This window comes from Protopterus annectens, chromosome 13.part0 (assembly GCF_019279795.1).
Source record: "Protopterus annectens isolate FY-2018-M chromosome 13.part0, PAN1.0, whole genome shotgun sequence".
Lineage (NCBI taxonomy): Eukaryota > Metazoa > Chordata > Ceratodontiformes > Protopteridae > Protopterus > Protopterus annectens.
Genome location: NC_056747.1, coordinates 1,017,795,509 through 1,017,820,466, shown reverse-complemented (window position 1 = coordinate 1,017,820,466; position 24,958 = coordinate 1,017,795,509). Strand labels below are relative to the sequence as shown.

At 40.4% G+C, this 24,958-nt stretch overlaps 1 protein-coding gene across 1 annotated transcript in view; it reads left to right on the top strand.

Annotated features, from left to right (window-relative positions):
- Positions 1–24,958, top strand: part of RAPGEFL1 (Rap guanine nucleotide exchange factor like 1) — a 672,616-nt gene that overhangs the window by 416,040 nt on the left and 231,618 nt on the right. Inside the window, exons 10-11 of the mRNA XM_044055019.1 lie at positions 10,072–10,162; positions 16,179–16,229. Of these exons, the coding sequence (XP_043910954.1) occupies positions 10,072–10,162; positions 16,179–16,229 (142 nt within the window). The remainder of the gene's footprint in view (positions 1–10,071; positions 10,163–16,178; positions 16,230–24,958) is intronic.

Sequence of the window (24,958 nt, the reverse complement as noted above, 5' to 3'; positions counted from 1 at the left end):
CCTCATCACATTGCCACACCGCTTCCCTCCTCAGTTAGGAGGAAGATGTCTTTTTCCAATGGTTTGAGCTGACCACAAATCTGTTGGTGATTGAGCTGACAGACACAAGGTACAGGACTGAATAATTTCTGATCCATTTCACCATTTGTCAAGGTACATGTTATTCCACCAGATAAGATGGCTGTGGCAGGGCCCTTATTAAACAAGAGACTTTCCTCAGTGGCCATATAATCAGAATTGCACCATTGGAGGGTTCTTGTCCAGGCTGGTGTATTGTAACTCAACCTAGTGGAGGAACAAATGGACCAGATGGATACAAGAAGATGGAGCAACTGGCCAATCCTGTTGACCCCCCCCCCAAAAAAAAAAGCAGCAGAAGGGTTTCAAATTGTATTTTTACATGAAGTGAGTCTGGCAGTTAATACAGAGGATAAGGCTGTAAGCTGCTAAGGAGCTACTTTTGGCGATATTTTACTTGAGGGCCTCACCAGATGCGCAGTAGCAAGCCCTGTCCAAAACCTGCCCCCATGCTATTTCATAATTGGGCACTAATGAATATGCATTCCCTCAATAGCAACACTAGCATATGTTTCTAGTATGTAGAATCTAGTGTTAATATCCATAACATCCAATAAACCAATATAGTTTATATAGCTATGTTGTTTGATACTTTATACTGTGCAATGTTACTGATAGTTCTAATTCATAAAGACTATCTTACAGTGCTGACTTTATTGTTTCTCCGAGTAATCTGCTATTTCATCTTCCTGTTACCAAAATGTGAACTCAGTGAATCTCTCTCGGTTGTATAAATGGCTCCCTGTAGAAGAGCAGCCACCTGAACTTTGCATGTCTGCAAGCTATTAAGCCTCCTAGGAAAAAGAGAAACATGCAACTGCTTTAAACTCTCCCAGTAACTTAAGAGCATTCCAACTAATAGTGTTTGGCAGCTCATACCACCTCTGCATATGTTCTTATTTCATTTACCTACTACACTTGCTTGAAACAGTTCAGGGCAATGTTTAGCTTTTTTCTGATGCTATTTACTTTAAGTATTATTTTTTACAGTGAAACTCTTCTCTGTTTAACTTTTTTTGAAATGTAAACATATATTCTCGTTTCTACAATAACTCCATGGCTGCAGCTAAAGTGGGTCCTCATCTTTTCAGTCCGCTCTTATTGTTAACAAACGTAATTAAATACATAGTGTGAGGGATCATGCACACCGTGTATTACTGCTCATCATATCATCATAGGAGATTACTAGGCTATAGTAATGTCCTGTGATGAGCAGGCATACACGGCGTGCACGAGCCCTCATGTTATTAATTTATTTATGTTTGTCAACATGGAGAGCAGACTGATGCATTAGGACCCATTTCAACTGCAGTCAGGGAGATATGTATTTCTCCGCTAGAAACTTCTCTGTAAATTTTCGGAACAATAACAGTAAAAAAATTTATACTAAATTTAATGGGGATATTCTACTTCTCAACAGCTGATTAGAATGCCATGTCAATCATGGCTCATTACATATGCAGACCTGGTCGTCAATCATTCGCGACACACCCACTTCTGCGCAAAACGCAAGGTGAGGCCTTCAAGTAAAATATCACCCTACTTTTTGTAGCCAAAAGTACAGGGTTCGATTTCTGCCACCTCCATTAACCTACTGAGCGACTCACTTGTCCAGACAGCATTCCCAACTTACTCTTGAAAAAGGAACACTTACTTCTATGTGGGGTTACTTGGTTAACAAATCAATTAAAAAAGACAGTGGTCTGGGCAGTGTATACATGACAGTGCCTTTTACATATAATATTTAAAACTAAGAGACTTTCACTCATAGGAATGAGTGGTGGTCCTTTATATAATATGTTGTCTTGAATACTGTGATGGTATTTAGAGACTGACAGAAGAATTATGCTTAAGATTACTGTAATGCAATGGTAGCATGATTTTTTTGTATTTTCACTTTGCTGGGCAAAAATATTCTGTGCTTAGTGTGGGCTGAAGCAGCATTATTAAATCTTTGTGATCTTTAGTTATGCTGCTTAGTGTTTCAGGATCATGCATATGAGCTGCAAATTGAAAAGTTTATCAGAAACATAGTAGTGTAATAGGAAAAGGATTGATAATTTCTTTCATTTTTCCTTTAGGTGGTAAAATTATTCCTCTTTAATTAACATGGATTAGAGCAGCCCCCTTAGCAAGTATTTTAATAGATATTTTGTGAGTTTGAAATATGTATGTCTTTGCATTGCCACATTGATGGACTGGACTGCAAATTATTAAACGTATAGTAATATTTGCAAGATCCGGCTGATCTAAATGGCAGACTTTTTGATGAGTTGAAGCAGACTTGATAATTGATACACATGCCTTTTTGTTTTTAAGGGAAAGAAAAGTTGTCTAATAGGGGGAATGATGATAAAGAGCTTGTTGTAGAGCAAGAATGTTAATCAGCTTTATATTTATCAATAGGTGGTGTGGATTTGATACAAAGAATTGTCTTTAGTTAACTGTGTGCTAGTATCAGTCAGTCTACAGAACTGGAGCAATGTACTGAAATAATTGTGTTTGTGCTTGTATTGTATTAACACTGTTTGGATTGGGTAATATTTTAAGTTGGTTCAAGGTGGACATTAGTCTTTGAGATTTTTTGCTTTGTCTAATTTGCCTTCAAAATTCTTACACAAAGCTTTAAAGTATAACTGTTGAGTGCATAGATGGTAGTTTTAATATAAATTATCTGCAGGAAAATATGGTTGGAAATTCTTTGGCATACATGTTCTATTAGTTTAAGCATTACTTTGTCATTTTAAAAGGAGCACTACAACATTTTTTGGACTTTCTCCAAATAGTTCCAGATACAAAATAGATAAAAACTGATGTACAATGTTACTGAATGCAAAAAGGTTAGATAACTTGTATCATACTTAAACTCATTGTATATTCCTGTTGTTACAGAAACCTGTTTTTAACAAATGATACAGCCTTTGAACTTTTTATGTTTATCACAGCTTCAACTTTTCCTAACAAATACATATTTCAGCATCTGTATGCAACATATGAGAGTGTCTTATTATTTTTAGTAAATTAGACACAAAAATGTTAGAAACAGATGTTTCTGCTGGTTACTTTGCCATATTTTAGCTGTTATAGAATACCTGGTACAAGTTCAATTTACCATCTGGGATTTCTGGAAATGTTAATATGAGTTATCTAGTTTTGAAAATAATTTTCTTGGGTGGCAAAAGCCAGGATACTGTTTGACTAGGCTTATATAGGCCCTAAGGCCAATAGCCTAGCACCTACCTATGAACCTATGATAAATTACTGTTGATATATGATTTAATTTGTCTAGCTATTGATTGCAAATTTTATAACAGCACAAGCCTTTACAAACGAGTATTCCTGGATTTTAGGAAGTGTAATTTAAAGCAAACACATTTCTATTCTCACTCAAGATTCTACTGTTATAAAACTGTGATGATTATATATGTAACTATGGATTTAATACCACTATTCTGCAATGCTGATAACAATCGTGTTGTCCTACGGCTGTTCTTTGTAAGGTCACTAATGAAGCTAATTGTGGTATTTATAAAAGCGTTTCTAAAGCCAAATTTAATAAAGTAAAGAACTCTGGAACTGATTAAACATATTTAAAAAAATGTACTGTTGAACAATGTTGTGTATAGTTTATAACAAAATGTACAAAATTATAGGTAGTTATATACCTCAGTGAAAGTTGAGTGTACTGAATTTTCAGGTACACCTTCAAGATGGAATAAATGTATAAGTTATATAGTAACAACAAACGTTTGCACCTTCCATTGAAGCATCATCTATCTAAAATAAAGATAACTAACACAATATCTAAAGAACTAGGGTGACTGCTAATCAAAGTAAAGCTCAGTAATGAGCTTTCCTTAAATGAAAGTTTAGATGATAATTCTAAGGCATTCTGTAGCTATGTCCATGGGTGTAAAAAGTGTCTGTAGCTGAACTTATACCTGTCAGACTTCCATGAAGCAAAGTAATGATGCGCCAAGTAATCCAACTATTGGAAATGTTAAGTTTAGTAACTTGTAAAGCTGAAGTTAATGAGGCCTTAAATAAAATTAAGAGAAATTATAGTATTTAACCAAATGGATTGCCTCAGGTATTCTTATACATAAGAAGGGATGGTTTAAAAGATGAGTGTATATTTATTTAATCTAACCCTATCTTTACAGCAGTGTTTAAACCTTCTTTGTGGAATTGCAAAACGATTCACTTATCTGCATGCTTCCTTCTAGTCTAAATCATGTTAATACAACTTCATGGGTTTTTATGATTATATTAACAAGGAAGGCCAGGATCTCGGATTACAGACGTGTGTGTCTATATGTATATATACACATGTATATACACATACATACACTTAAGGTCTTCAACCTTCAACAGTATTTCTAATGCATCTGCCTTAGAGCATGTATGCATATTGTATATTAATTCTTAGTTTGTAAACTGAATAAAATTATGGTGAAAATTTAGGATTTCAAGATGTGGTCATTCTTCTAAGTGGAGAAATACCAGTAGTGATCACACATGGGTTCTATCATTGAGCCTGTTTTATTTGATATTCTTTTCTTAGAACTTAATATAGATATGCATTGGTTCTTTAAATACTAAATGTGGTGATGATGTAACATATAGATTAAACATAATTCATCATAGAGAATAGAAAATCTGCAGTCTGTCCTTTCAGACTTAAGTGGTGAAGGTGTTCCAGTAGTAATAAATGTGCAGTGATGTACTTTGATCCAGATCACTTCACTGAGTGATAACTATATTAAACATATTACTTATTTTAAAAGCTTTGGAACATATATAGGTGAAAAATTTGAGGTTTGACCAGAAGATGTCATACCAGAGCCATAGCCGGCACATCCAGCACTTAGTGCCAGTCAATAAGCTTGCTTCCCTCAACTCTTCAAGTTGAGCAAAAAAAAAAAAAAAAACTCTTTTCCTGCCACTCCTTGATTATTCATCTCCTCGCACTCACCTTTACAGAGAAGCACCCTCTTTTAAAAACTGTAATAATCTGCTTGCTGCAACTTATACCGTTTCTGACAGCAGTTTCATTTCATTATCTGCATTTCTGAAATGCTGGTATGGAAATAATTGACTTTACTGCACTACTGCTGAATGCGCTACCCCCCAACACCTTGCACCCAGGGCAGCTGCCCCTGTTGCCCCACCTTAGCTATGTTTCTGTGTCTTACATTGTTTAGGCTGCATATGGTGCTACTTCTGTAATTCTGCATATAGTCTCTTCAAGAGATGACAATGTCTTACTATCCAGCTCATGAATATAACAACACTTTGAGTAATGATCTTTACTTAAATGAACTGTATAGGGTAAGAAATTTACTAAGAAAATCAATGGTGGGAAGAATTTAGAATGTCCTCTGAGGTTACGGATGTTATCATTGTATTCTGCTGTATATTGGTTTGCCAGAGGCAACTTGCGTAAGATTTCTTGCTGACAGAATTCAATGTTAGAATTATTTCTTCTTGAGTTTGATCTGGACAAGATTGTGAGCCTTTGTTGAAAGTTTTTAGGCAGTTTAGTAAAAGACACGTGAAATAATTTCCTCTAAATGTTTAATTATTGTGGATCCAATTACTACTACATTTCATAATGTTTAAATCTGTTAATCGCTTATTAATGTAATAGTACTACTGGATGCATGTATTAGCAAAGATAAATGTATTTAATAGGCTTCTGATTCATAATATCCTGTAGTTTCGCACTAGTAATTCAGTTACCTAGCTGTTAGACTATTTATCCTATGCAATCCACACCACTGTCATCTTCCTTTACTCTACTTTGCTGTCCTGCTTCTCATCCTTATTTTGGTTTCAGTCTTGCTCTGTCTGTTAAATAAGTATACTCTTGTCTACTGCTCTTGTATTTCTTTCCATTTCATGCATGCTTCTAACAGGTAGTCTGTTGTCATCCCTGCCATAATATGCCTTTTGGCTTAACCCTAGGTCCTCCAGGTGCCTTAATCCTTGTGTGTGTGTGTGTGTGTGTGTGTGTGTGTGTGTGTGTGTGTGTGTGTGTGTGTCTGTGTGTGTGTGTGTGTCTGTGTCTGTGTCTGTGTCTGTGTGTCTGTGTGTGTGTGTACAGTCTCCTGCTGCTGGGGACCTTGCAACCTGTCTTTCTGGTCTTTTTTTCCCTTTGAAACCAGATAAGCCTGAGATCATGGACTTAGCAAAGCCACAACCCAGACAACTGAACTAATGCACTAGCAGCCCATCTATTCTGACTTTTCATTGGTGTACATTGTTTGTCCTTTCTTGAAGTTGCCTGCTTTTTAAGATCTCTTCTACCTTCTTTACTTGCTTTTTTTATTATGCTTCTCATCCATCTTTTCATTGAGGTTCCTTGACCTTATTTTTGAATTGCCCGACACAATATTTTACCTCCAAAATTCTCCTTGTCGTCTTTGATCTATTCATCTTTTCACTATTTCCTTGATTACATTCCCTTCTTCTGACCATCTTCTGATGTGCTGCTTTTTGACCCTGTGTAATATGATCTGCAGCTTGTTGGGTCATTTGCCTTCCACGTCTTATTGTAATATGTCCTCCCAGCTTTCCCAGCCTTATGACTTTAAAGTATTATGAATCTCTGACTAGTTTTTGATCCATGATTTCTTGTAACAAGGGCAAGGCTCTTGGTCTCCCTGTCACTGAATCATAAGAAGGAAAGATGTGATCTTGAATTAATAACCATCCCCAGGACCTCTTTTTGCAGTATTCCCTTAAGCTTTACGCTTTTTGCCTGCATCAGTCCACCTGTTATAACCCCAAGACTCCCCATGTGCTTATACCTAAACTCCTAATAACAGTGTAGTGGAATTCCCATTCTCTTGCGTTGGTCCCCGCATTCACTCAGTTTAATTTCTCTAAGCCTTTTGGCTTTCTAATACCATGACTGGTGTGGACCCCATTCAGAAGTCAAAGTATGATTAAAGTTCATGAAATTAGTTTTGTTTCAGTCTTTGATGTTAGCCAAAAGTGCTCTTCGCAGTACCTGCAATGTGCTCAGAATTGACTCCTGCAATTCATATGGAGTTAAATGTATTGGTAGCATTTCTAAATAAGACTGAAATTATTTTTTAGGAGACTCATTGCTGATACTACTGTTGGAACTGTCTGGCTATCCTTCTTCCACATTGCCCTCTTTTCTGCCTGCAAATCCTGGTATTAATTACTTTTTGTCTCTCTCTATGTACGACACTATTCACTGGGTGTAGTGATTTCAGTGATCAGTGCTACTTTTGTCTTCTTTTCATGGGCTACTATATCTGGTTTTCTTGCATCTGTTTTTTGAACTGTTAGTAATGGGTGATCCCACTTGATGTAAGCTTCATCATTTTCTATACTGCCTTTTGGCTCATATTTCCAATGCTTCTCAGCTACTTTGGTATTTTAATGTTTGCACATTGCCCAGTGTAATGGTCTTTCCATATTATTATGCCTTTCAATATACAGGTCTTGTGCCATTAGTGTAGCCCACACAGCAACAAGATGTGCAACTGTTTCCAATTCTGTTTTACAAAACCTGCATTTATCTGTTTCTCCTTGTAAACCAACATGTATGTAGTCCCCTATCCTGGGCCGCTAATATTAACCTTTCATCTTTTTGATTTAATTTCACCTCACTTTAACCATTCCTGCATTAGATCCAGATTGACATGATGTTTTTTTAGGAGTTTTCTGTACTTGCAACTATGTTTATGCATTTTCCACATTTCTTGCCTTCTCATCTGATCTTTCACCTTATATTCTTTCTTTTGTTTCTGGCACATTCAGTTGCTGCCTGATTTTTGTCTACTTCTGGTTTGATTTCTATTCCTGCTTGATACCGATGTGCCTCTGCTAAACTAAGTAGGGAAGTCATCTTAGACATATTCTCCTCATGTTTTAAAACTTTCACTATGTTTTGGTCTTGTGAGATCAGTAGATATGTATGCATTCCTACAACTGCATATCTATACATGTAATCAATTTCGAGGAGGCACATACCTCCTTCAGAATGGGAAATATATAATCTTGGCATACACTGATTTTTATAAATCATTTGATAAGCAAAGCATAAAGCATTTTTTTTGTTTTCCTGTCTAACTGATCCAGTACATTTTAGGACCAGTCAGTCACCCCAAAAGTGTAAGTTAGACTAGGGAGACAAATTGGTTTATAGCTTCGACTTTGTTCGTAGATGTCAGGGCTGTTTTCAATATTAATTTTGGTCTTCTAAAATATTGCTAAGTTTTATTTGCATTTGTTCATGTTTTATTGTTGATGCTTGGTCAGATCCCAAATATTTATACACTCCCTCCTGCTCAAGTTCCTTTATATCACCTTTGTAGTATCTTTTGTAACCAACCAACCCAGTGACCTACCCCTCTGACGTCCCATGGTAGCATTGTCAGGCCTCTGCATTATAAGTCTAACATGATACTAAACTCCCTTACCTCTTTATCTTTACCCTTCCCTCATTTCTGTCCCCACCTTTATTTTTTTCCAAATCACTTTTATTGATCTTTCAGTCACTCATTTTATAAACCTGTATATATATATATATATATATATATATATATATATATATATATATAAATATTCAAATTATTAACATTTTATAATAATCATTAATAAAACATAGTCATATAGATATTACATTTTTCAGTTACAGTAATGCTAATAATTATATTCATCATTATTTTATTAGCACAGGACCTTACCATGTTAAGGTTTCTCAGCCTAGTATGCATTGGCACAAACAGATTGAAAATTAAACTCATAATGCATATTCTATTTTACTTGGTTTAATCAGACATATTTATAAAAGCTGTCGAATCATCAAAAGGCATAAAATGTAATCTTTTATACCCATTTCAAAACATGATTTTAAAAATAACACTTCAAATTCTGTTCCCTCCTTCACTTTCATATTTTGTGCATTACTATTGAGAAGAAAAAATACTTTTTTAACACCCCTTAATATCTAATAATCACCTTGAAAGAATATCTGTTCATCAATTTCAGTTGTTGTACTGGCTGAGAAAAAAAAAGAAAAGAAAAAGAAAATCCTTCCCTCTAAAGTTGGATTCAGTTAAATTAGTAAAATTATTTTTGCATTTGTAATATATTGTGCTTCCTTCCAGTATTCCAGTTAATCCTTTACCAACTGTTGCCCTTATGCTGGAATATTTCAAAGTTGTAGTTTTCAGTCTGTCTCCTACATTATTATTTAGCTGTTAGTTAAAAACTGCTAGCAAGCAGAGCAGCTCTGCTAATTCATTTGCGACTGGGAGCTTTCACTTCAGATGGCTAGTAAAGCAGTGTAAGCTGATCACTTCTTAGAAAACCACAGTGACATGGATTTAAGCAACAATTTATTGGACAAAAATGAGATCACTAATTTATGTGGTGTTGCATACAGCACGATTTTCCCTGTGCTTCCATAATGAAGGTTTCTCAAAGAACCAACTCTGTGTAAAAGTTTTGCTTCAAATGTTAAGCTTTGCTGTATTATACTTTCCTGACCTCAGCAAAACACGGTTTCAGGATTTTAAATCTATGTGGATGATGACTAGTAGTAAAAATTACAAAACGGTACATCTAGAATATGACGTGCAAGACTAGATTCCTTTTGGAAACGGCACGAGATTTGAACAGAAAAAAATACTATGACTTTCCTGATATTTAGATGGGAGGAAAGAGCGGAAATAAAGAAACTGAAAGGTACTGAATAGTTTCTGCGCACTAAACTGCATGTAAGAACTTATATGGAGAAAAAATTATTGGGATAAGGTTAACTACAATTGGAGGATGAATTTTCCTTTAATATTGTCAGTCTGTCATTAGCATTTGTTTATTTTATTTATTTATGGTCTATGGGTGTAAGGGAAGAAAAATTACAATGCTAACAATTTATAGTGTGCCAAAGTGTCAGTGTTTGAGTATTTTTCATTCATTTAAAAACATTTTATTTTTCTTAATTTGTAGATGCCTACAGAATCAAAACTTTCTATCATTCTTTGCTATTGTGATGGGTTTGGATAATTCTGCTGTCAGCAGATTGCGTCTCACCTGGGAGGTAAGATCATATTCCCCTTTGTCATCGCAAACTTTGTTCTTTCTAGAGTTTCTTGTCCAAGTTCCTGTTTGTTATTCCTAATATTTATACACTTTTCCATATTTGTACGAAGGACTTGGTTGATAAAATTTAGTTTATGGGAATATAAAGTTGTTGCAGTCAGTTTTGCCAGTATCAGTATCTGAAAAAAGGAAAAGTTACAGGCATAGTTGATCATATGTTATCTAATGGTTGTTCAGGAGGCTAAAGATATTAATTTAGAATTTATTGAAATGTTACTGTCTTAGTATTTCATTATTATTAATCAACTATAAATGCATTTTATAACTAAATCAATAAAAAGGAACTGTAGAGACTATCTTGTTTGTAAATGTAATTGTTTTTTGACTTGCTAAGACAAGGCATCTCTCAGTGATGCAGGTAAGGGTTCAAGAACGTAGTTAAAAAGTCAGTGTTAAATGATTTAATAGTGGGGAGAGTTAATCAAGGAAAAATGACTGTGTTTCTTGTGAGTGACCCAGCAACACCTTTTGTAGAGGAAGCAGGAACACTAGAATTTAGATATGTAGGCATGTAAGCATCCTTCGATCCCAAAGACTCATGTGTTTGCACCTCTATTGGACTGATTCGAGCAGCATCTTCTGTGGCTGTGCAATCCAGTCCAAGAGTGGCAGTCCCTTCCACACTCTGAGCAGCGGTATGCAAATGTTGGTCTGGTATTATGGGCACAGATCTTCCTGAGGGCTGTCTTATCCTCTACTCTCCTTGCCAAGGTGGTTTCATACATAGTGAGAGCTTTCTTCACTTCCCGTTTCCAGGCAATCTTGTCTGAGGCAAGATAATATCAGGTGTTCGTGCTGATGAAGAAAGCGCTGAGATCATGCTTGCATACGTCCTTGTAGAGCAATTTGGATCACCCTTTTGGTCTCTTTCAAGACTCCATCTCTCCAAAAATGAGGTCTTTCAGTATTTGGCCACCTGTCATGCATGAGACATGACCCAACCAATGCATACATCTCTGTTTCAGGAGGGTGAACATGGAGGTGGTGCCAGTCCTGTCAAGCACTTTGCTGTTGGGGATCTTGTCCTGCCATGAGTTACCAAGTATGCTCCTAAGGCAGCACATATGGAAAGCATTGAACCGCTGCTCTTGTTTTGAGCACAGAGTGCATGTTTCACTGGCATACAGTAATGTGCTCAAAACACAGGCTGTGTAAACCTGTACCTTGGTGTGCACAGTGAGCTTATTATTAGCCCATACTCTCTTTGTCAGCCTGGAAAACGTTGTAGTGGCTTTTCCAATGTGCTCCCAGTCACCAGGCTAGCCCCCACTGACCCCAACAGCCCCCCTGGTCTCACTTTTCACGCAGCCATTCAAGGGGTGATACCATCCGAACCAGCCTAGCTTTCCTTATGTGCCAGAGGAGGGGTCTGGACCATAATCACACTTTTGTTTCCACAATCCTTAAATACCTGTCAGGGCTTTACATGTCAAGATTTTCTTATGCCTTAGTAAAGGTACATCGGTCTGTTATTTCATCGTATCTACCTTTGGGGCTTTGTCTTTATTCTTTTCTAACAATAAAATAATTCCTCAAAGAGCTTCTTTCATTTGAGGGCTTCCATGAAGGAACTCTTGCCATCATGGATCCTCAGTTATGTGTTAGAAAAAATTCACTGCCCTTTGAGCCAGCTGCTGCTGTGTCCCTCAAGTGCCTAACCTGGAAAACTTTTTCTAATGGCCATTACATATTCTAGTCTATAAGAACTGTTTTTCATGTGCAAATAACCTTTTCTCGTATTCCACAAGGCTAGGATAACACTTTGCACTGACGATACATTTATACCAAAATTGCTGACAGAACTGTCCCTAAATAAGACTGCTCTCCTCCCTGTATACTGTCCTGCCCCACAGAAGGAGGAGGAAAGGATCTTGCATGCCCGGGAAGTTCATGGGCAACTGAGGTTTTACTTTGAAATAAGTAAAAGAAAAAGAAAACCAGACCACTTATTCACATCCTTTACAAAGTTTATGGAGGGTAAACCTGTCTCCAGAGATCCTCCCTAAATGGCTATCTCACTGCATCTGCTTCTGTTACTACTTCCATGGCATGATTGTACCAGGGCATATGTGGACCTTCTCTGTTAGAGCAACATCAGCTACCGATATCTTCTTTTGCGGAGTCAGCACTCAGGTTGGGTCATTTTGGGAGCAGTTACTTAGCCATCTGTCTACGCCCTTTTCTAAGCATTATAACTTGGGCATTACCTCCAGAGCCAAGGCAGGTTTTAGCATGTCCATCCTACAGGGATTATTGCAGCCAGACATTTGTTAGGGTTAGTCATCCACTAACTCCATAAGTTCTGGGAACCTTCCCATTTGTTAATCAATACTGCAATAGTGAATAGTGCAGTAAACATAGTAAAGTTGTGGTAGGAAATTACTATAATTATATAAATGTTTCTGTAATATTTTCCAAGCTCCACCCCTCCTCTTCCTTTCCTCTGAACATCCTAAGGATTGTGTGGCTACCCAGTCACCTATCCCTCTACCTTCCTTCTCTGTTATCCTTATAAGCCACCCCCTTCAAGCTGACTTAGCAAATGGAGAGGTAGTTTGGGAGGTTCTTCTACCTGGGCTGCATTACCTAGAGACGTATTCTACCTGGATGTCTCATATTATGGGAGTAGACCAGATCTCTCTAACTTGACAGGTCAAGAAAGAAATAAAGATTGTGAGGAGCAGATCTCACACTTAGACCACTGACCTGTTGAAGTCCATGTGTGAGGATGTCCACCCATCCTAGAAGGGGAACTGTGAAAAGCTCTGGAAATCTGGCAAGAGTGGTGGATCTTTTCTCTGTGGCATAAGTCCCAAGTGGTATCACTACAACAACAGACAATGCACTCGAGCATCTAAAACTGTGGCTAAGTTTCTAATGCAACTGTATTTTCCTAGGACACCCTCACTACATGTTTTGTTTCCCTAGGTCTAAATAGCTACTGGTCTAGCATTTTTTTTTAATATTTTTTTTATACCCTTTGGACCTCATAGTACTGACCCAGCCCCAGTGCCCCATGTCCCTGCTAGGTGTAACAGCTATCCTTCTAACCCCCTAAACTATTTGGATATTTGCTGGAGGCAGTTGTGCATCCTGTGGACTTCCTGGGGGCTCAGCCATCTGTGGGTGATGTTTTTTTCATGCCCTAACCACTCCCCCACTACACTCATCAGCCGTGTCCGAGAGCATTTCCCCTCTATGGACCATGCTTCCCCTTAGGGAGCGTCATGAAGAAACACCCTCCCTCTCAGGGTGAGCTCACCCATCCCTCCCACCTGCTCTGTCAGTCACTCGTGGCACTAATTAGACCCAGGTTGGCTGTGCCTTAGTCAGGGCTTTATCTCCTTTATGCCACCAGAGTGGCTCACTAGCTTGATCTTGATCTGTCTCACAACCCAATAGTGATTAATTGAAATTTAAGCATTTCTTTTGACCCAGTTGTTCAGAACATACAGCCTAAGGTCTGGTGACATGATAACAAATTCTGTCAACTTTTGACCAAAGTGCTCTGATGCCAAGTACACTTATGAGCAGTCAAACATGATGTTCATGGAGGACTAGCAAAGAATTCCAGTAATAATTCACAACTCTTGTTTTGCCCTGGCATTCTTACCACAAACTACAGGTGTTTCATCATTGCTCATGTAAGCAATGAAGTCTTCTGGTAGGACTAGAGAATCAGTACCTGGTACCCTATAAAGAACCGCACTTGCAGTCTTCATGAAGGCGAAATACTCTGAGTAAATGTTAGATACATATGCCTCATTAGCCATCAAAGTTTTCCATTCTGCAGCTCGCAGTCACAGAGAGATGACCGCCACAGAAAGATGACTGTTTCATTCACTGGTACATATTTCAGGTGTTCCGCACCCAGCTGGAGGGCTCTTGGGTATCCCCATACTTTCCCACCTGCATAGAGAAAATACCAGCTGTACGTAGAAGGTTTAACCTCCTGCATAAGCTCTGGTGTCTTTCCCGCCTGTGAGGTAACATTCCAAGTCTCAAGCCAGTTTCAGTTGCCAAGGGTTAGTCCCTCTTAATCTGTCCCACTTCTGCCTTCCGTCCAGCTTGGATCACGCCTGACCTAGACCCTTCACCCTGTTGGGTGGTTTTTGCTTCACTTCCCACTAACTGTCAGCTCTAGTTGCCCAGTCACCCAATTGGCATATCTCTTCCACCGTTGACACTAAGGATAAGAGTTAGGTTGATTCAGGAGAGAGAGTGCAAGACTGCAGGCAGGAAGAATTTTATTCCCTATCCTGTGGTGGTGGTTTAAGGTTTGTACTCTCTAGCCTTCAAAGAGAATGTCCAACCTCTGTGGTGATGTGCCTGTCTGGGATCCCACCCAGAAGGAGCATTCACTGGGTTACTATGGTGCCACAGTCTTGACTCCTCATATATGCATCGCCTGTTCTGTGGTGTACCATCTTGGCCTGGTGTGTGTTTTGCTGTGCTGTCCAGAACCCCAGAAACACATTGGCTACAGTTCTTCCCAGCACAAATCCCCATCCTTCCCCCCAGACTGAGGTAAGCAGGCAGAGCTTCTTAATTCCAATCCTTATGGTTATAAAAGTCACATTCAGAAGAGAATTCATATTTCTATGTATGCTAAGTATGAATCTGTGTAACAGACATCACTGTATATAATCCTAGGTGTTTTAGGCTTTGAGAGCCATACTATTTCTAATAAGTTATTCAAAAATTTACTGTGGCAATTCTAGAATACACAGAGTATGCCTAGGTTTATGTCACTAGGAGGTTCTTGGACTTTTTATGTTTTGAGTAAGGCATGCAGCCCGTAAATTGCAACATATATATAAAACATTTCTGCCTCTCTCTGTGTTTCTGATCTGTCCCCAAGTTTGTATTCTCTGTGCACACCACTTTGGCAGTCTGATTTTTTTTTTGGTATTTGTTGCCTTATCTGCTACCTCACAGGGTTGCTGTGAAAGTTATTGAGTAAGGGAGGGAGAGCCATGGGTTGCACTTACCACTTTAACAAAACGCTGTCAGATAGCAGTGCTATCCTCACGTTCAAAATGTGGTCATTAAATAATGAACATGTAGTATAACTGCTAAGTTTTTAATTGTGAATTGTCAATAAGTGAATTGTGAAGTGGATACAAACCAGCACTGAATGATAAGTCGTTTGTCACCTGGGCTTAGAACAGAAGTTTAATAAAAGCAAGTTACTTAGTAGCATTTAAGACCTTTTAAAAGTTGACAAAAATACGTGTTTAGTAGTTTGAGTAAATTAGGGAGAAGTCATGGAGAAAGATGCAGTAGTATTCTCTCCACAGATACCTAGAGTAATCAAAAACTGAGTGCACTATGATTCTAACTAACTAAGATGAAGCAAACTGATACTACCTTCACAAATGCTCAAAATAAAAAAAACGTAATTCAGTGTACCATTATAAATAAATTAGATAGACAAAACAGCATTGATTTGCTGTGTCATGTAATGGGAACATAAGCTGCACCATAGGAAGATGGGACAGGCTGTAAAACAAAATCATATCAGTATGGTAGTCTCTATCAGGCCATTTTGGGATATAACAAATTCCAAGATGATACTAACCAGTTAGAGTGATGTAGAGGTGTTACTGTTCTGTACAGTATCAAGTACATGATGAAATCCATGTTTTTTTACAGTGATGAAGGTGATTGGTGTATGTTTGTTTTAATTTTCACATGGATAATAGAGTCATTATTTAGAACTTGTCAGATGACTAATTCTACGTGCTGTATTATGCATAGTTAAGTATACCAGAAATGCAGCCATTGGAGGCTGAAAAATTAAATTTCCTGAGGATATGGAGAAACCAAAGTAACAATGATAAGGACCTTGATTATGCTTCTTTTTTTTTCCTGCTTGCATTTTCTTTATTTTTGTGATATAAAATATGGTGCATTATTATATTATACTATTAATATTATACATTATTTTACAGAAACTACCTGAAAAACTGAAGAAACTGTTTAAACGATTTGAGAATGTAACGGTAAAGTATTTTGTGTAGAATAGAATTTGTTCATTGTTTTGATAGTCTTCCAATTGTTTAAATTTTCTCAGAACTTAATTTTTTTGGCTTCCAGGTGTCTTGTAAAATGTAGAACAACAACACTATTTTAAAAAACATTACGTTGATGGGGCTTCCACTAACCAGGTTGCATATGTTAAATATTAGTTGCTCTGGCTGAGTGGATGGGGTGACCAAGGCGAGAATGCCTAGGGTATAACTGAAAAGGCAGTCGGGGTGGGGGGAGTGAGTCATGCATTCAACTAGAAGAATAGTTTGTGTGTGTGTGTGTGTGTGTGTGTGTGTGTGTGTGTGTGTGTGTGTGTGTGTGTGTGTGTGTGTGTGTGTATGCTATACTGACAGAACCGTTGACTGACATTACTTAGCATTTTGCAAGTGAGAAAATACAGGTTCATAGGAGGTTACTATAGCAATAACCCACGCCTGGGTGTGGGTAATGCTAAATTTACCCACGGTTGGCGTGGTTTGGTCCCGAGGGCGAAACCCGAGGGACCAAACAAAGCCAACCGTGGGTAATTTAGCATTACCCACACCCAGGCGGTTATTGCTATATATGACATTATTTAAGAAAAGAAACTATTACTTTTCTTAAATAATGGCATAGTATAATGCCTGTTTACTGCCCTTCCGCAGATGTCTGGCATCGCGGCAGTTCTGATGTACTGCGCGCCTGCGCAGTACATCAGAGCTGTGAGCAACAACGGAGAAAGCAAGATCTCCGTTGCTTTTATCTCGCTATGTTAAATGAGTTTAACATAGCGAGACAGTTTAAAATAAGCAGCGGACATCTCCGTTGCTTATTTTAAACTGTCTCGCTATGTTAAACTCATTTAACATAGCGAGATTTAAAAAGCAACGGAGATCTTGCTTTCTCCGTTTAACAAACACTGTCTCGCTATGTTAAATGGGTTTAACATGGCGAGACAGCTTTAAAATAAGCAACGGAGATCTCCGTTGCTTATTTTAAAGCTGTCTCGCTATGTTAAACCCATTTAACATAGCGAGACAGTGTTTAAAGCAGTTATACTAATGGAAAAAAGTCCGGGCGACCGGACCTTTTTCCATTAGTATAACTCGATTTACAACTGGCACGCTGGCCAATCAGCGTGCACGTTTTGGGGGGATCATGGTATAATAGGTTAATGACCATGGGGCCTTTACAAGCCTAGCCATGTAATACCTGTGTTCTGTAACTGACCATTGTTAGACGATTTCCTAATTGACCATTGTTAGATTTGATTGTTTGCAGAGTGAATCTATGATTAGCACTGGCTGCCCCTGTCCATGAGGAACATAGGTGCCACCAAAGGGGTGAATTTACAGTCTCCCATTTAGCTGTCCAGGTTACGTTTAAATAGGGTTATTGAAAAGCTCTATTTAATGTGGGAGCTTTTTCCAGAGTAGCGGCAGTGTCTGGGAGACATAGCTGTCTCTCCAGCATGTTTTGTTTAAGCCAGGTTGAGATGTCTGGAGCGAGTGACTCTTGTCCCATTTGATTTGCGGATGTGCAGCATTTTCATTAGGGCAGGACCAAGGATTACTCTGTAGGCCAAGCACAGGTCACCTCTCAGCAGCCTGTAGGACACAGAATACAGTGATAGGGCTTTCAGTCTTTCTGTGTAGGTCATGTTTTGGAGTCCCTGAATTCTCTTGGTCAGGAACCTCTGTGATCTCTCCAGCTGCTGCAGCTGCAGCACTTGATAACCAATAGCAAGTTTTGCTACCGTGATTTCTTGCCTCATACTTGCTTAGAATCAGACCCTCTTTTTAGGAAGAGTCAGTAAACTGGATTTTGTAGCTACATGTACCATTCATTGCCTGTATGGAGAAGTACCAGGCCAAGGCTGAATAGTGAAGTACAGTAGACATCTAGTGGTAGGAAAGGGAATTGCATCCTGTGCTCTGAATGGTTACCTGTCTGCCAAGTTGAAATTTTATCAAATTGTGTCTCTCTTACTCCAGCCGAGACTAACAGTAGACTGACTGTAGATGTGTAGAAGCCTTTATAAAAAAAAATTTGAGTAAACCCATAGATTTTTTTGCATTGTTAAGCGGAATGATTCTTGTACTATGGTGCTAAAAGCTGAAGATTACTTTGTAACAGATGTAAAGTATATAGATGTGAGGAGTCTTGAGAGAACACGCTTTAACTAACTTACAATGTAGTCAATTGTTTAAGGGGAAGGAGTCATTTGATTCCATGTCGATACATTTTGCGACTTGCATAGGTAGGTGCTAAAGAAACTGTGGTGGCAGTGGGAATCAAAACACTGTGAAGAAAAAGTTATAGACTGTAAAAACGTGTACAAGGACAAAACATTGGGGTTGCTTTCAACAGGGCATTTTGTCTGCAAGCAGTCTTTGAGAATGTTTTGCTAGAAAGGGGTGAACAAGAGACTTTGATGAAGGCACTGGACTTCTGATTTGTAAGAATGGCTTTATTTCCTCATTATGGATGACCATAGGAAGTTTCTGATAGACTAGACAACCCACAAATCTGAGTGCTTTAGCTAGCCCTTATACAGCTGCCCTTCTCTGCATTTGACCATCCTTTCTTTGCTGTACCTGAGCAACTCTGAATTTCTTTAATGACTCAACACTTTACAACTTCCTCAGACAAATTTTTAAAAGCCCCAACAAGCTTTTTTATGAAGATTCCTCAGGTTTATCTTGATTTTTCCCCCTTCAAGTTGTCGCCCATTCCCTTTCTTCCCCTTTGTTCATATCTGATGGCTGGCCCATAATTGTGGTTTGGAAAAGGATGCTTGACACCTGGCCATATGAGGAATAGACTGGATTCCAGCCACAGAGACACCCAAGAGGTTTCTTGTTAACACTGACTACAAAAGATGGGTATAAGTGTACTTTGCAGAGATCACTTCAAGTACTGACCACCGATCTTGGTCCTTGTACTTTCGGGGGTAAGGAGAAAAAAAGGTCACCCACCTAATCAGACTCTTCAGACTCAAATGTGGCTCAGATTGCTACCCCCCCCCAAGCTTTCACATGGTTAACTGTCCAAATTATGCTCACAACCAGAGTTGTAGCTAGGATTTTCCAATTTGTACACTCAGCTCCTGGACTGCTGACCCCCCCCTCCAAGCCACATCACCATTACCTTGTTAATCTCCACCTATCCCTAAATATTACTGTCCAAGCCACACACCAGTCATACTGTTTCTATCTCCCATCCCACCCTCAGCAACTGTGCACAAGGAAGCTTATTTCATAAAACAGCAAAAGAAAAATTGATGTTGTAGTCCAAATGTGCATCTGCCCTGGGCAGAAAATCACATGAAGTACCTTCCAGTTTACATTATGGCAGAATTTATCCCAGCTGAGTTGTATCTAGATGGCCACTCATGCATACCTTTTAACGGAGCACATACTTCCCAGATCAAGACTAAACAGTTGTGCAGTAAATAGTGGCACACTTTTGCCTCTTCTTTCTTTAGCTACTGCAAATGCACCCAGTTCAATGGCCTTCTAATTTTTTCAGGCCAGATTTATGATACTTTCTTCAACCTATCTAGCCAAACTCCTTGACCATAGATTTTTAGGGTTTCATATTTCACTCCCTGTTTTTATCTTACTTCAAACACCAGTCACCAAAGTGTTACCATCTGAATGTTCAGAAAGAGTAGGAGGAACCTGAAGACAAGACATTGGCTGATGGGTCCACACAAGCTGTAGCTGTAGTTCCCCTAATTAGCTTAAGTCAGCGGTGAAGTGAACAAAAAAGCAAACTGCAAAAAAATAAGTAAATAAAAGCCCAAGTGGCTTTAACATTGTACAGCAACACTGCACACCAAGTTGCAATTAACAGGGAATGTTTTTTGCTTCAGCTGTTTAAAAATAACATGACTGTTCTTAATAGTAATCCCAAACATATCTGGAAAACGAATCTCATCATTTCAGTCAGTGTTAGTGTTAGGACATCAAAAATAATATGAATTAGAATATGTCCGTTTTGCATTTTAAAGTAGTCAGGGCTGAGCCATACAGGTTACATGTGCAGTGAATGTAACATTTTGTTTAAAATGCTAATTTTAGATGTTATGTGATCCTATCTCGCCTACATTCAATACTGTCGGAGCCGATCCCTCGGCTCCGACTCGGCACGCTATGCTACAGAGCGAGGCCTCTTATTGGCTGAGCTATTTCTTATCCCAGAATGCACCACCACTAATCCCCCAGATCTCATTTGCCGCTTACAAGCTAGGACGTGGTCTCAACTTGGCTGGGCTAAGTACTGTTTTATTCAGGCTTTTCCTGTCAGGAATTTGCTTATTTTGAACCCAAAAGCTGTTTTAACAGCTATTGTTGTGATACGAGTGCGTTTGAATATATTTGTTGAGGAGCCCCGGGGCCTGAGGTTACCCCCACTGGGGTTTCCCCCCCTTCTGGAGGTCCTTCTGAAGCTTCTTCGGAGGAACCCCCCCCCAGGAAAAGATCGTGCAAGAGGAAGCACATTGACTCCCCTGATGAGTCTCTTACATCAGACACTGATCTCGATGATGCAGAAGGGTCCCCTAAGTCGTCCTCAGATGATGTCTCCTTTGCAGACATCCTGGAAGCCCTTAAACAATGAGGCGGCTGGCAATCCAAACCCCCTTCTGCTGATGAGTCGGTGTTCCTTAAGGCCTTCGGGGCTCAGCCCTCCGCCTCCTGGGTGTCTCCGCCCTTCGAGCTCTTGGACTTGATCTGTCGAAGGGCGTGGGAACACCCAGACTCTGTGGAACCGGTGCCTGCTCGTCCTAATAAGTTCCTGTCAGCACCCCCTGAAAAAGAGTTCCTAACTAAAGGTGTGGCTGTAGATGCTTTGGTGGTGGCATCTGCTACCCAGCAAGATGTAGCAGAGGCTTCGACGTCCGTCCATCCTCCTAATAAGGAGTCTAGGAGCATGGATCGATGCAGTGGCGCACCCTAAGTTCAGCGGCCTTTACATTAAGGTCCTTGAACTACCTCACGCACTTTACCAGATTTCAGAGGGATCTGATTAAAGAACTTTCCGATACCCTCTTGGGTAACCTGCCTGAGGAGCTGGCCCAGACGGTTGGCTCTCAGCTGGCTACACTATCGTCCATTTCAAACTCGTCCATGAGGCTCATTTCTTATGCGGCCGAAGGGGCGAGTAGAGCGGCGGGTACAGGCATTGCTCTACGGAGACAAGCCTGGCTCCGCCTGTGTCATTTTGCGGAGGCCTTTAAGTCTTCCTTTGCCGACGCCCCCTTTGATGGGTCCTCCCTGTTTGGACCCAAGGTAAAGGACACACTGACCCGCTGCGAGCAGGAAGCTAAGACTTTGACTGCCGTAGGGGCACAATTTTCCACTCCCTTTCGGCCTTACCCCAAGGCTAAAAGAGGAGGGAAAATGTGGTTCCGTAGATCTCAGAAGTCCCTCACAGCAGGATGATCCCCCTTCCAGAGGCAGGGGAGGGGGAAATTCTTCTGGAAGACGCCGTCCCAGAGGCGGCAGAGGCCCTCGCAACACTGGAGACCGCAAGTCCTTTCGTGGCTCTTCAGCCTTTCACAGTCCCTGAGGGATTGCCCAACTGTGCAGCTCCGGAGCCAGTCGGGGGTCGTTTTTCGAAGCACCTAAAAGCCTGGGAAGGTATCACTCAGGACCGATGGGTGCTTCGAATTATCGCCGGAGGTTACACCAACCCTTTCTCTCACTCTCCACCTCAGTCCAAAAAAATCCCGGACCCGCCACCCAGTCAACGGGAAACTGCAGCCTCAGAAGTTTCAAAGCTGCTGCAAAAAAGAGTCATCCAACCAGTCCCCACAGACCAGATCGGATTAGGGACTTACTCAAGATTCTTTTTGGTGCCAAAAAAGACCGGGGACTTGAGACCCATTTTGGACCTCAGCATTCTAAACCGTTCAGTCAGAAAGTCCAAGTTCCGAATGGTCACCCTACAAACCATTCTCCCATTGCTGGAGAAAGGTGTTTGGATGTGCTCCATAGATCTCAAGGACGCTTATTACCATATCATGGTACATCAAGCGTCCAGGAGACATCTGCACTTCAGCCTAGGAGGCAGTCATTTTCAGTTCCGCCCGCTGCCCTTTGGTCTCACCACAGCCCCCAGGGTGTTCACCAAGTGTTTGGCGGTCGTGACTGCTCACCTGAGAAGTCTAAGATTCCAGGTGTTTCCGTATCTAGACGACTGGCTCCTAACTGCCACCTCCAAGCATCTACTATTGCAGAGCCTACAAGCCACTATATCACTGGGCAATTCCCTTGGAATCACCTTCAATTGGCCAAAGTCTGTGTTGCTGCCATCTCGACGCATAAGATTCATAGGGGTAGAGATAGACTCAAACCGAATGCAGGTCTATCTACCTACAGACAGGATACAAACCATACAGGCTCAAGTTCGAGCCTTACTTCCCAGATCCAAAGCCCCAGCCAGAATGCTCCTGCAACTATTGGGATCCATGTCCGCCACGGTTCTTCTAGTTCCCCTGGCAAGGTTGCACATGAGAATTCTCCAGTGGCTTCTTTCAGCTCAGTGGTCCTTTCAGGAACTCCCTCTCAGTCACCTCATATGGATCACGGAAACCTGCAAACGGGACCTTCGCTGGTGGCTAGTGCCCTCCAATTTGGATCAGGGACCACCCTTTGTTCCACCTCCTCCTGCGGCCACTTTGACCATGGACGCCTCCCAGATGGGGTGGGGGGGGCATTCCCTGGGCAGGTCAGTCCAAGGCAAATGGTACCCAGAAGAGACCCTACTTCATATCAACATCCTAGAAATGAGGGCGGTGCTTCTGTCCCTTCAAGCCTTTCACGATTACCTCCCTCAGGGCGTGATTGCCGTTCACTCAGACAACATGTCAGTTGTCTGGTACTTGAACAAACAGGGAGGGACCAGATCCTATCCTCTTTGCAGAGAGGCCATGAGGGTTTGGGAATGGGCAGTGTCGACCAAACGCTTTCTAGTGGCTACTCATATCCCGGGCAAGTCCAATGTGATAGCCGACAGACTGAGCAGAACCATCCTCTCTCCTCACGAATGGTCTCTGAACATCACAGTTGCAAATCAGATTTTCAGCAAATGGGGAGTTCAGTGTTGCGACCTCTTCGCGACTCCTCTAAATGCAAAGTGCAAAAAGTTCTTCTCCCTCACCCCGGCTCCGGGGAAGAGCCCCATGGACGCACTAGCCCGTCCTTGGCCCACCGGCTTGCTTTATGCCTTCCCTCCAGTTCCTCTCCTTCCCAGGGTGATCCAAAAGGCATCTCTCTTGGGGAGCAAAATGATCTTAGTTGCTCCTTACTGGCCTCGTCAAGTATGGTTCCCCTATCTTCAGAAGTATGCTCTGGAAGGTCCATGGTTCCTGGATCAGATCCCAGACCTTTTGGTTCATCAGTCGGGACTATTCCACCAGTCCCTACACACCTTAAAATTGACGGCTTAGCTCCTCCTCTTCCGACTATAGTCAGGAGTCATACATTGAATCCAGAAGTTGTACACATCTTATCTTCGGCCCACAAGTCTGCTACAAAGAAATTGTATTCTAGCAAATGGAAAAGATTTGCAATTTGGGCTCAACTCTGGGGCCTGGATCCCATCACTATTCCTGTATCAGAAGTACTAAAATTTTTAACTTCTCTTTTCAATCAAGGCTCTTCAGTCTCTACCATCAAGGTTCAATTGGCAGCTATTTCCAATTTTCACCAATCTATAAACCCACCTTTAATGAGCAACCGATTGTGTAAGACCTTCTTGAAAGGTGCTGCACTTTTAAGACCTCTGATTTCTCATCCTGCTCCTCCATGGGATCTCGATGTGGTGTTACACGCCTCAACTTCCTTCCCCTTCGAACCGGCAGCGACATGTGATTTAAAATTTCTATCGTGGAAGACTGCTTTTCTGGTGGCGATTACTTCTGCCAGAAGGGTTTCAGAGCTTCAAGCTTTGTCTGTAAAACCTCCATACTTGGTTTTTCACAAAGACAGAGTATCTCTCAGGCCAAATCCTTCCTTTGTCCCTAAAGTTTGTTCCAGTTTCTGCCTACAACAATCATTAGAACTTCCAGTCTTCTTTCCGAAGTATTCTAACAAAGCGGAATTCATATTCCACACATTAGATGTCAACAGGCAGTTGCGTTTTTATTTAGATAGGACCAAACAAACAAGGAAAACAGATCAGTTGTTTGTATCCTTTGCAGACAATAAATTGGGCAAAGCTGTCACAAAGATCACTATTGCCAAATGGATCAGGGACTGTATTACTCAAGCTTATTCTTATTCTAACAAAGAGCTTACCACCTCTGTCAAAGCTCATTCTACAAGGGCTATGGCTACTTCGATAGCATTTCATTCTAAGCTTGCCATTAGTGACATTTGTGCTGCGGCTACATGGTCTTCCCCGCACACTTTCTTTTTCCACTACAAATTGGATGTGGCATCTAGAGGACGAGCTTCATTTGGTTCCACAGTGCTCAGGAGTGTTTTCCAATGAGCCACCCAGGATTTAGGTGCTAGGGACGCTGTCCCATCAGTATTGAATGTAGGCGAGATAGGATCACATAACATCTTTTAGTTATGTACTTACTATAACTTTAGATGTTTGGGATCCATCTACATTCTAATAACCCACCCTCCTTCCCCCTTCCTTGGAGATCAGAGGATATCAGAAGGTCCGAATCTTGTTGTTTCATCTTGAAACATCTAACAATGTT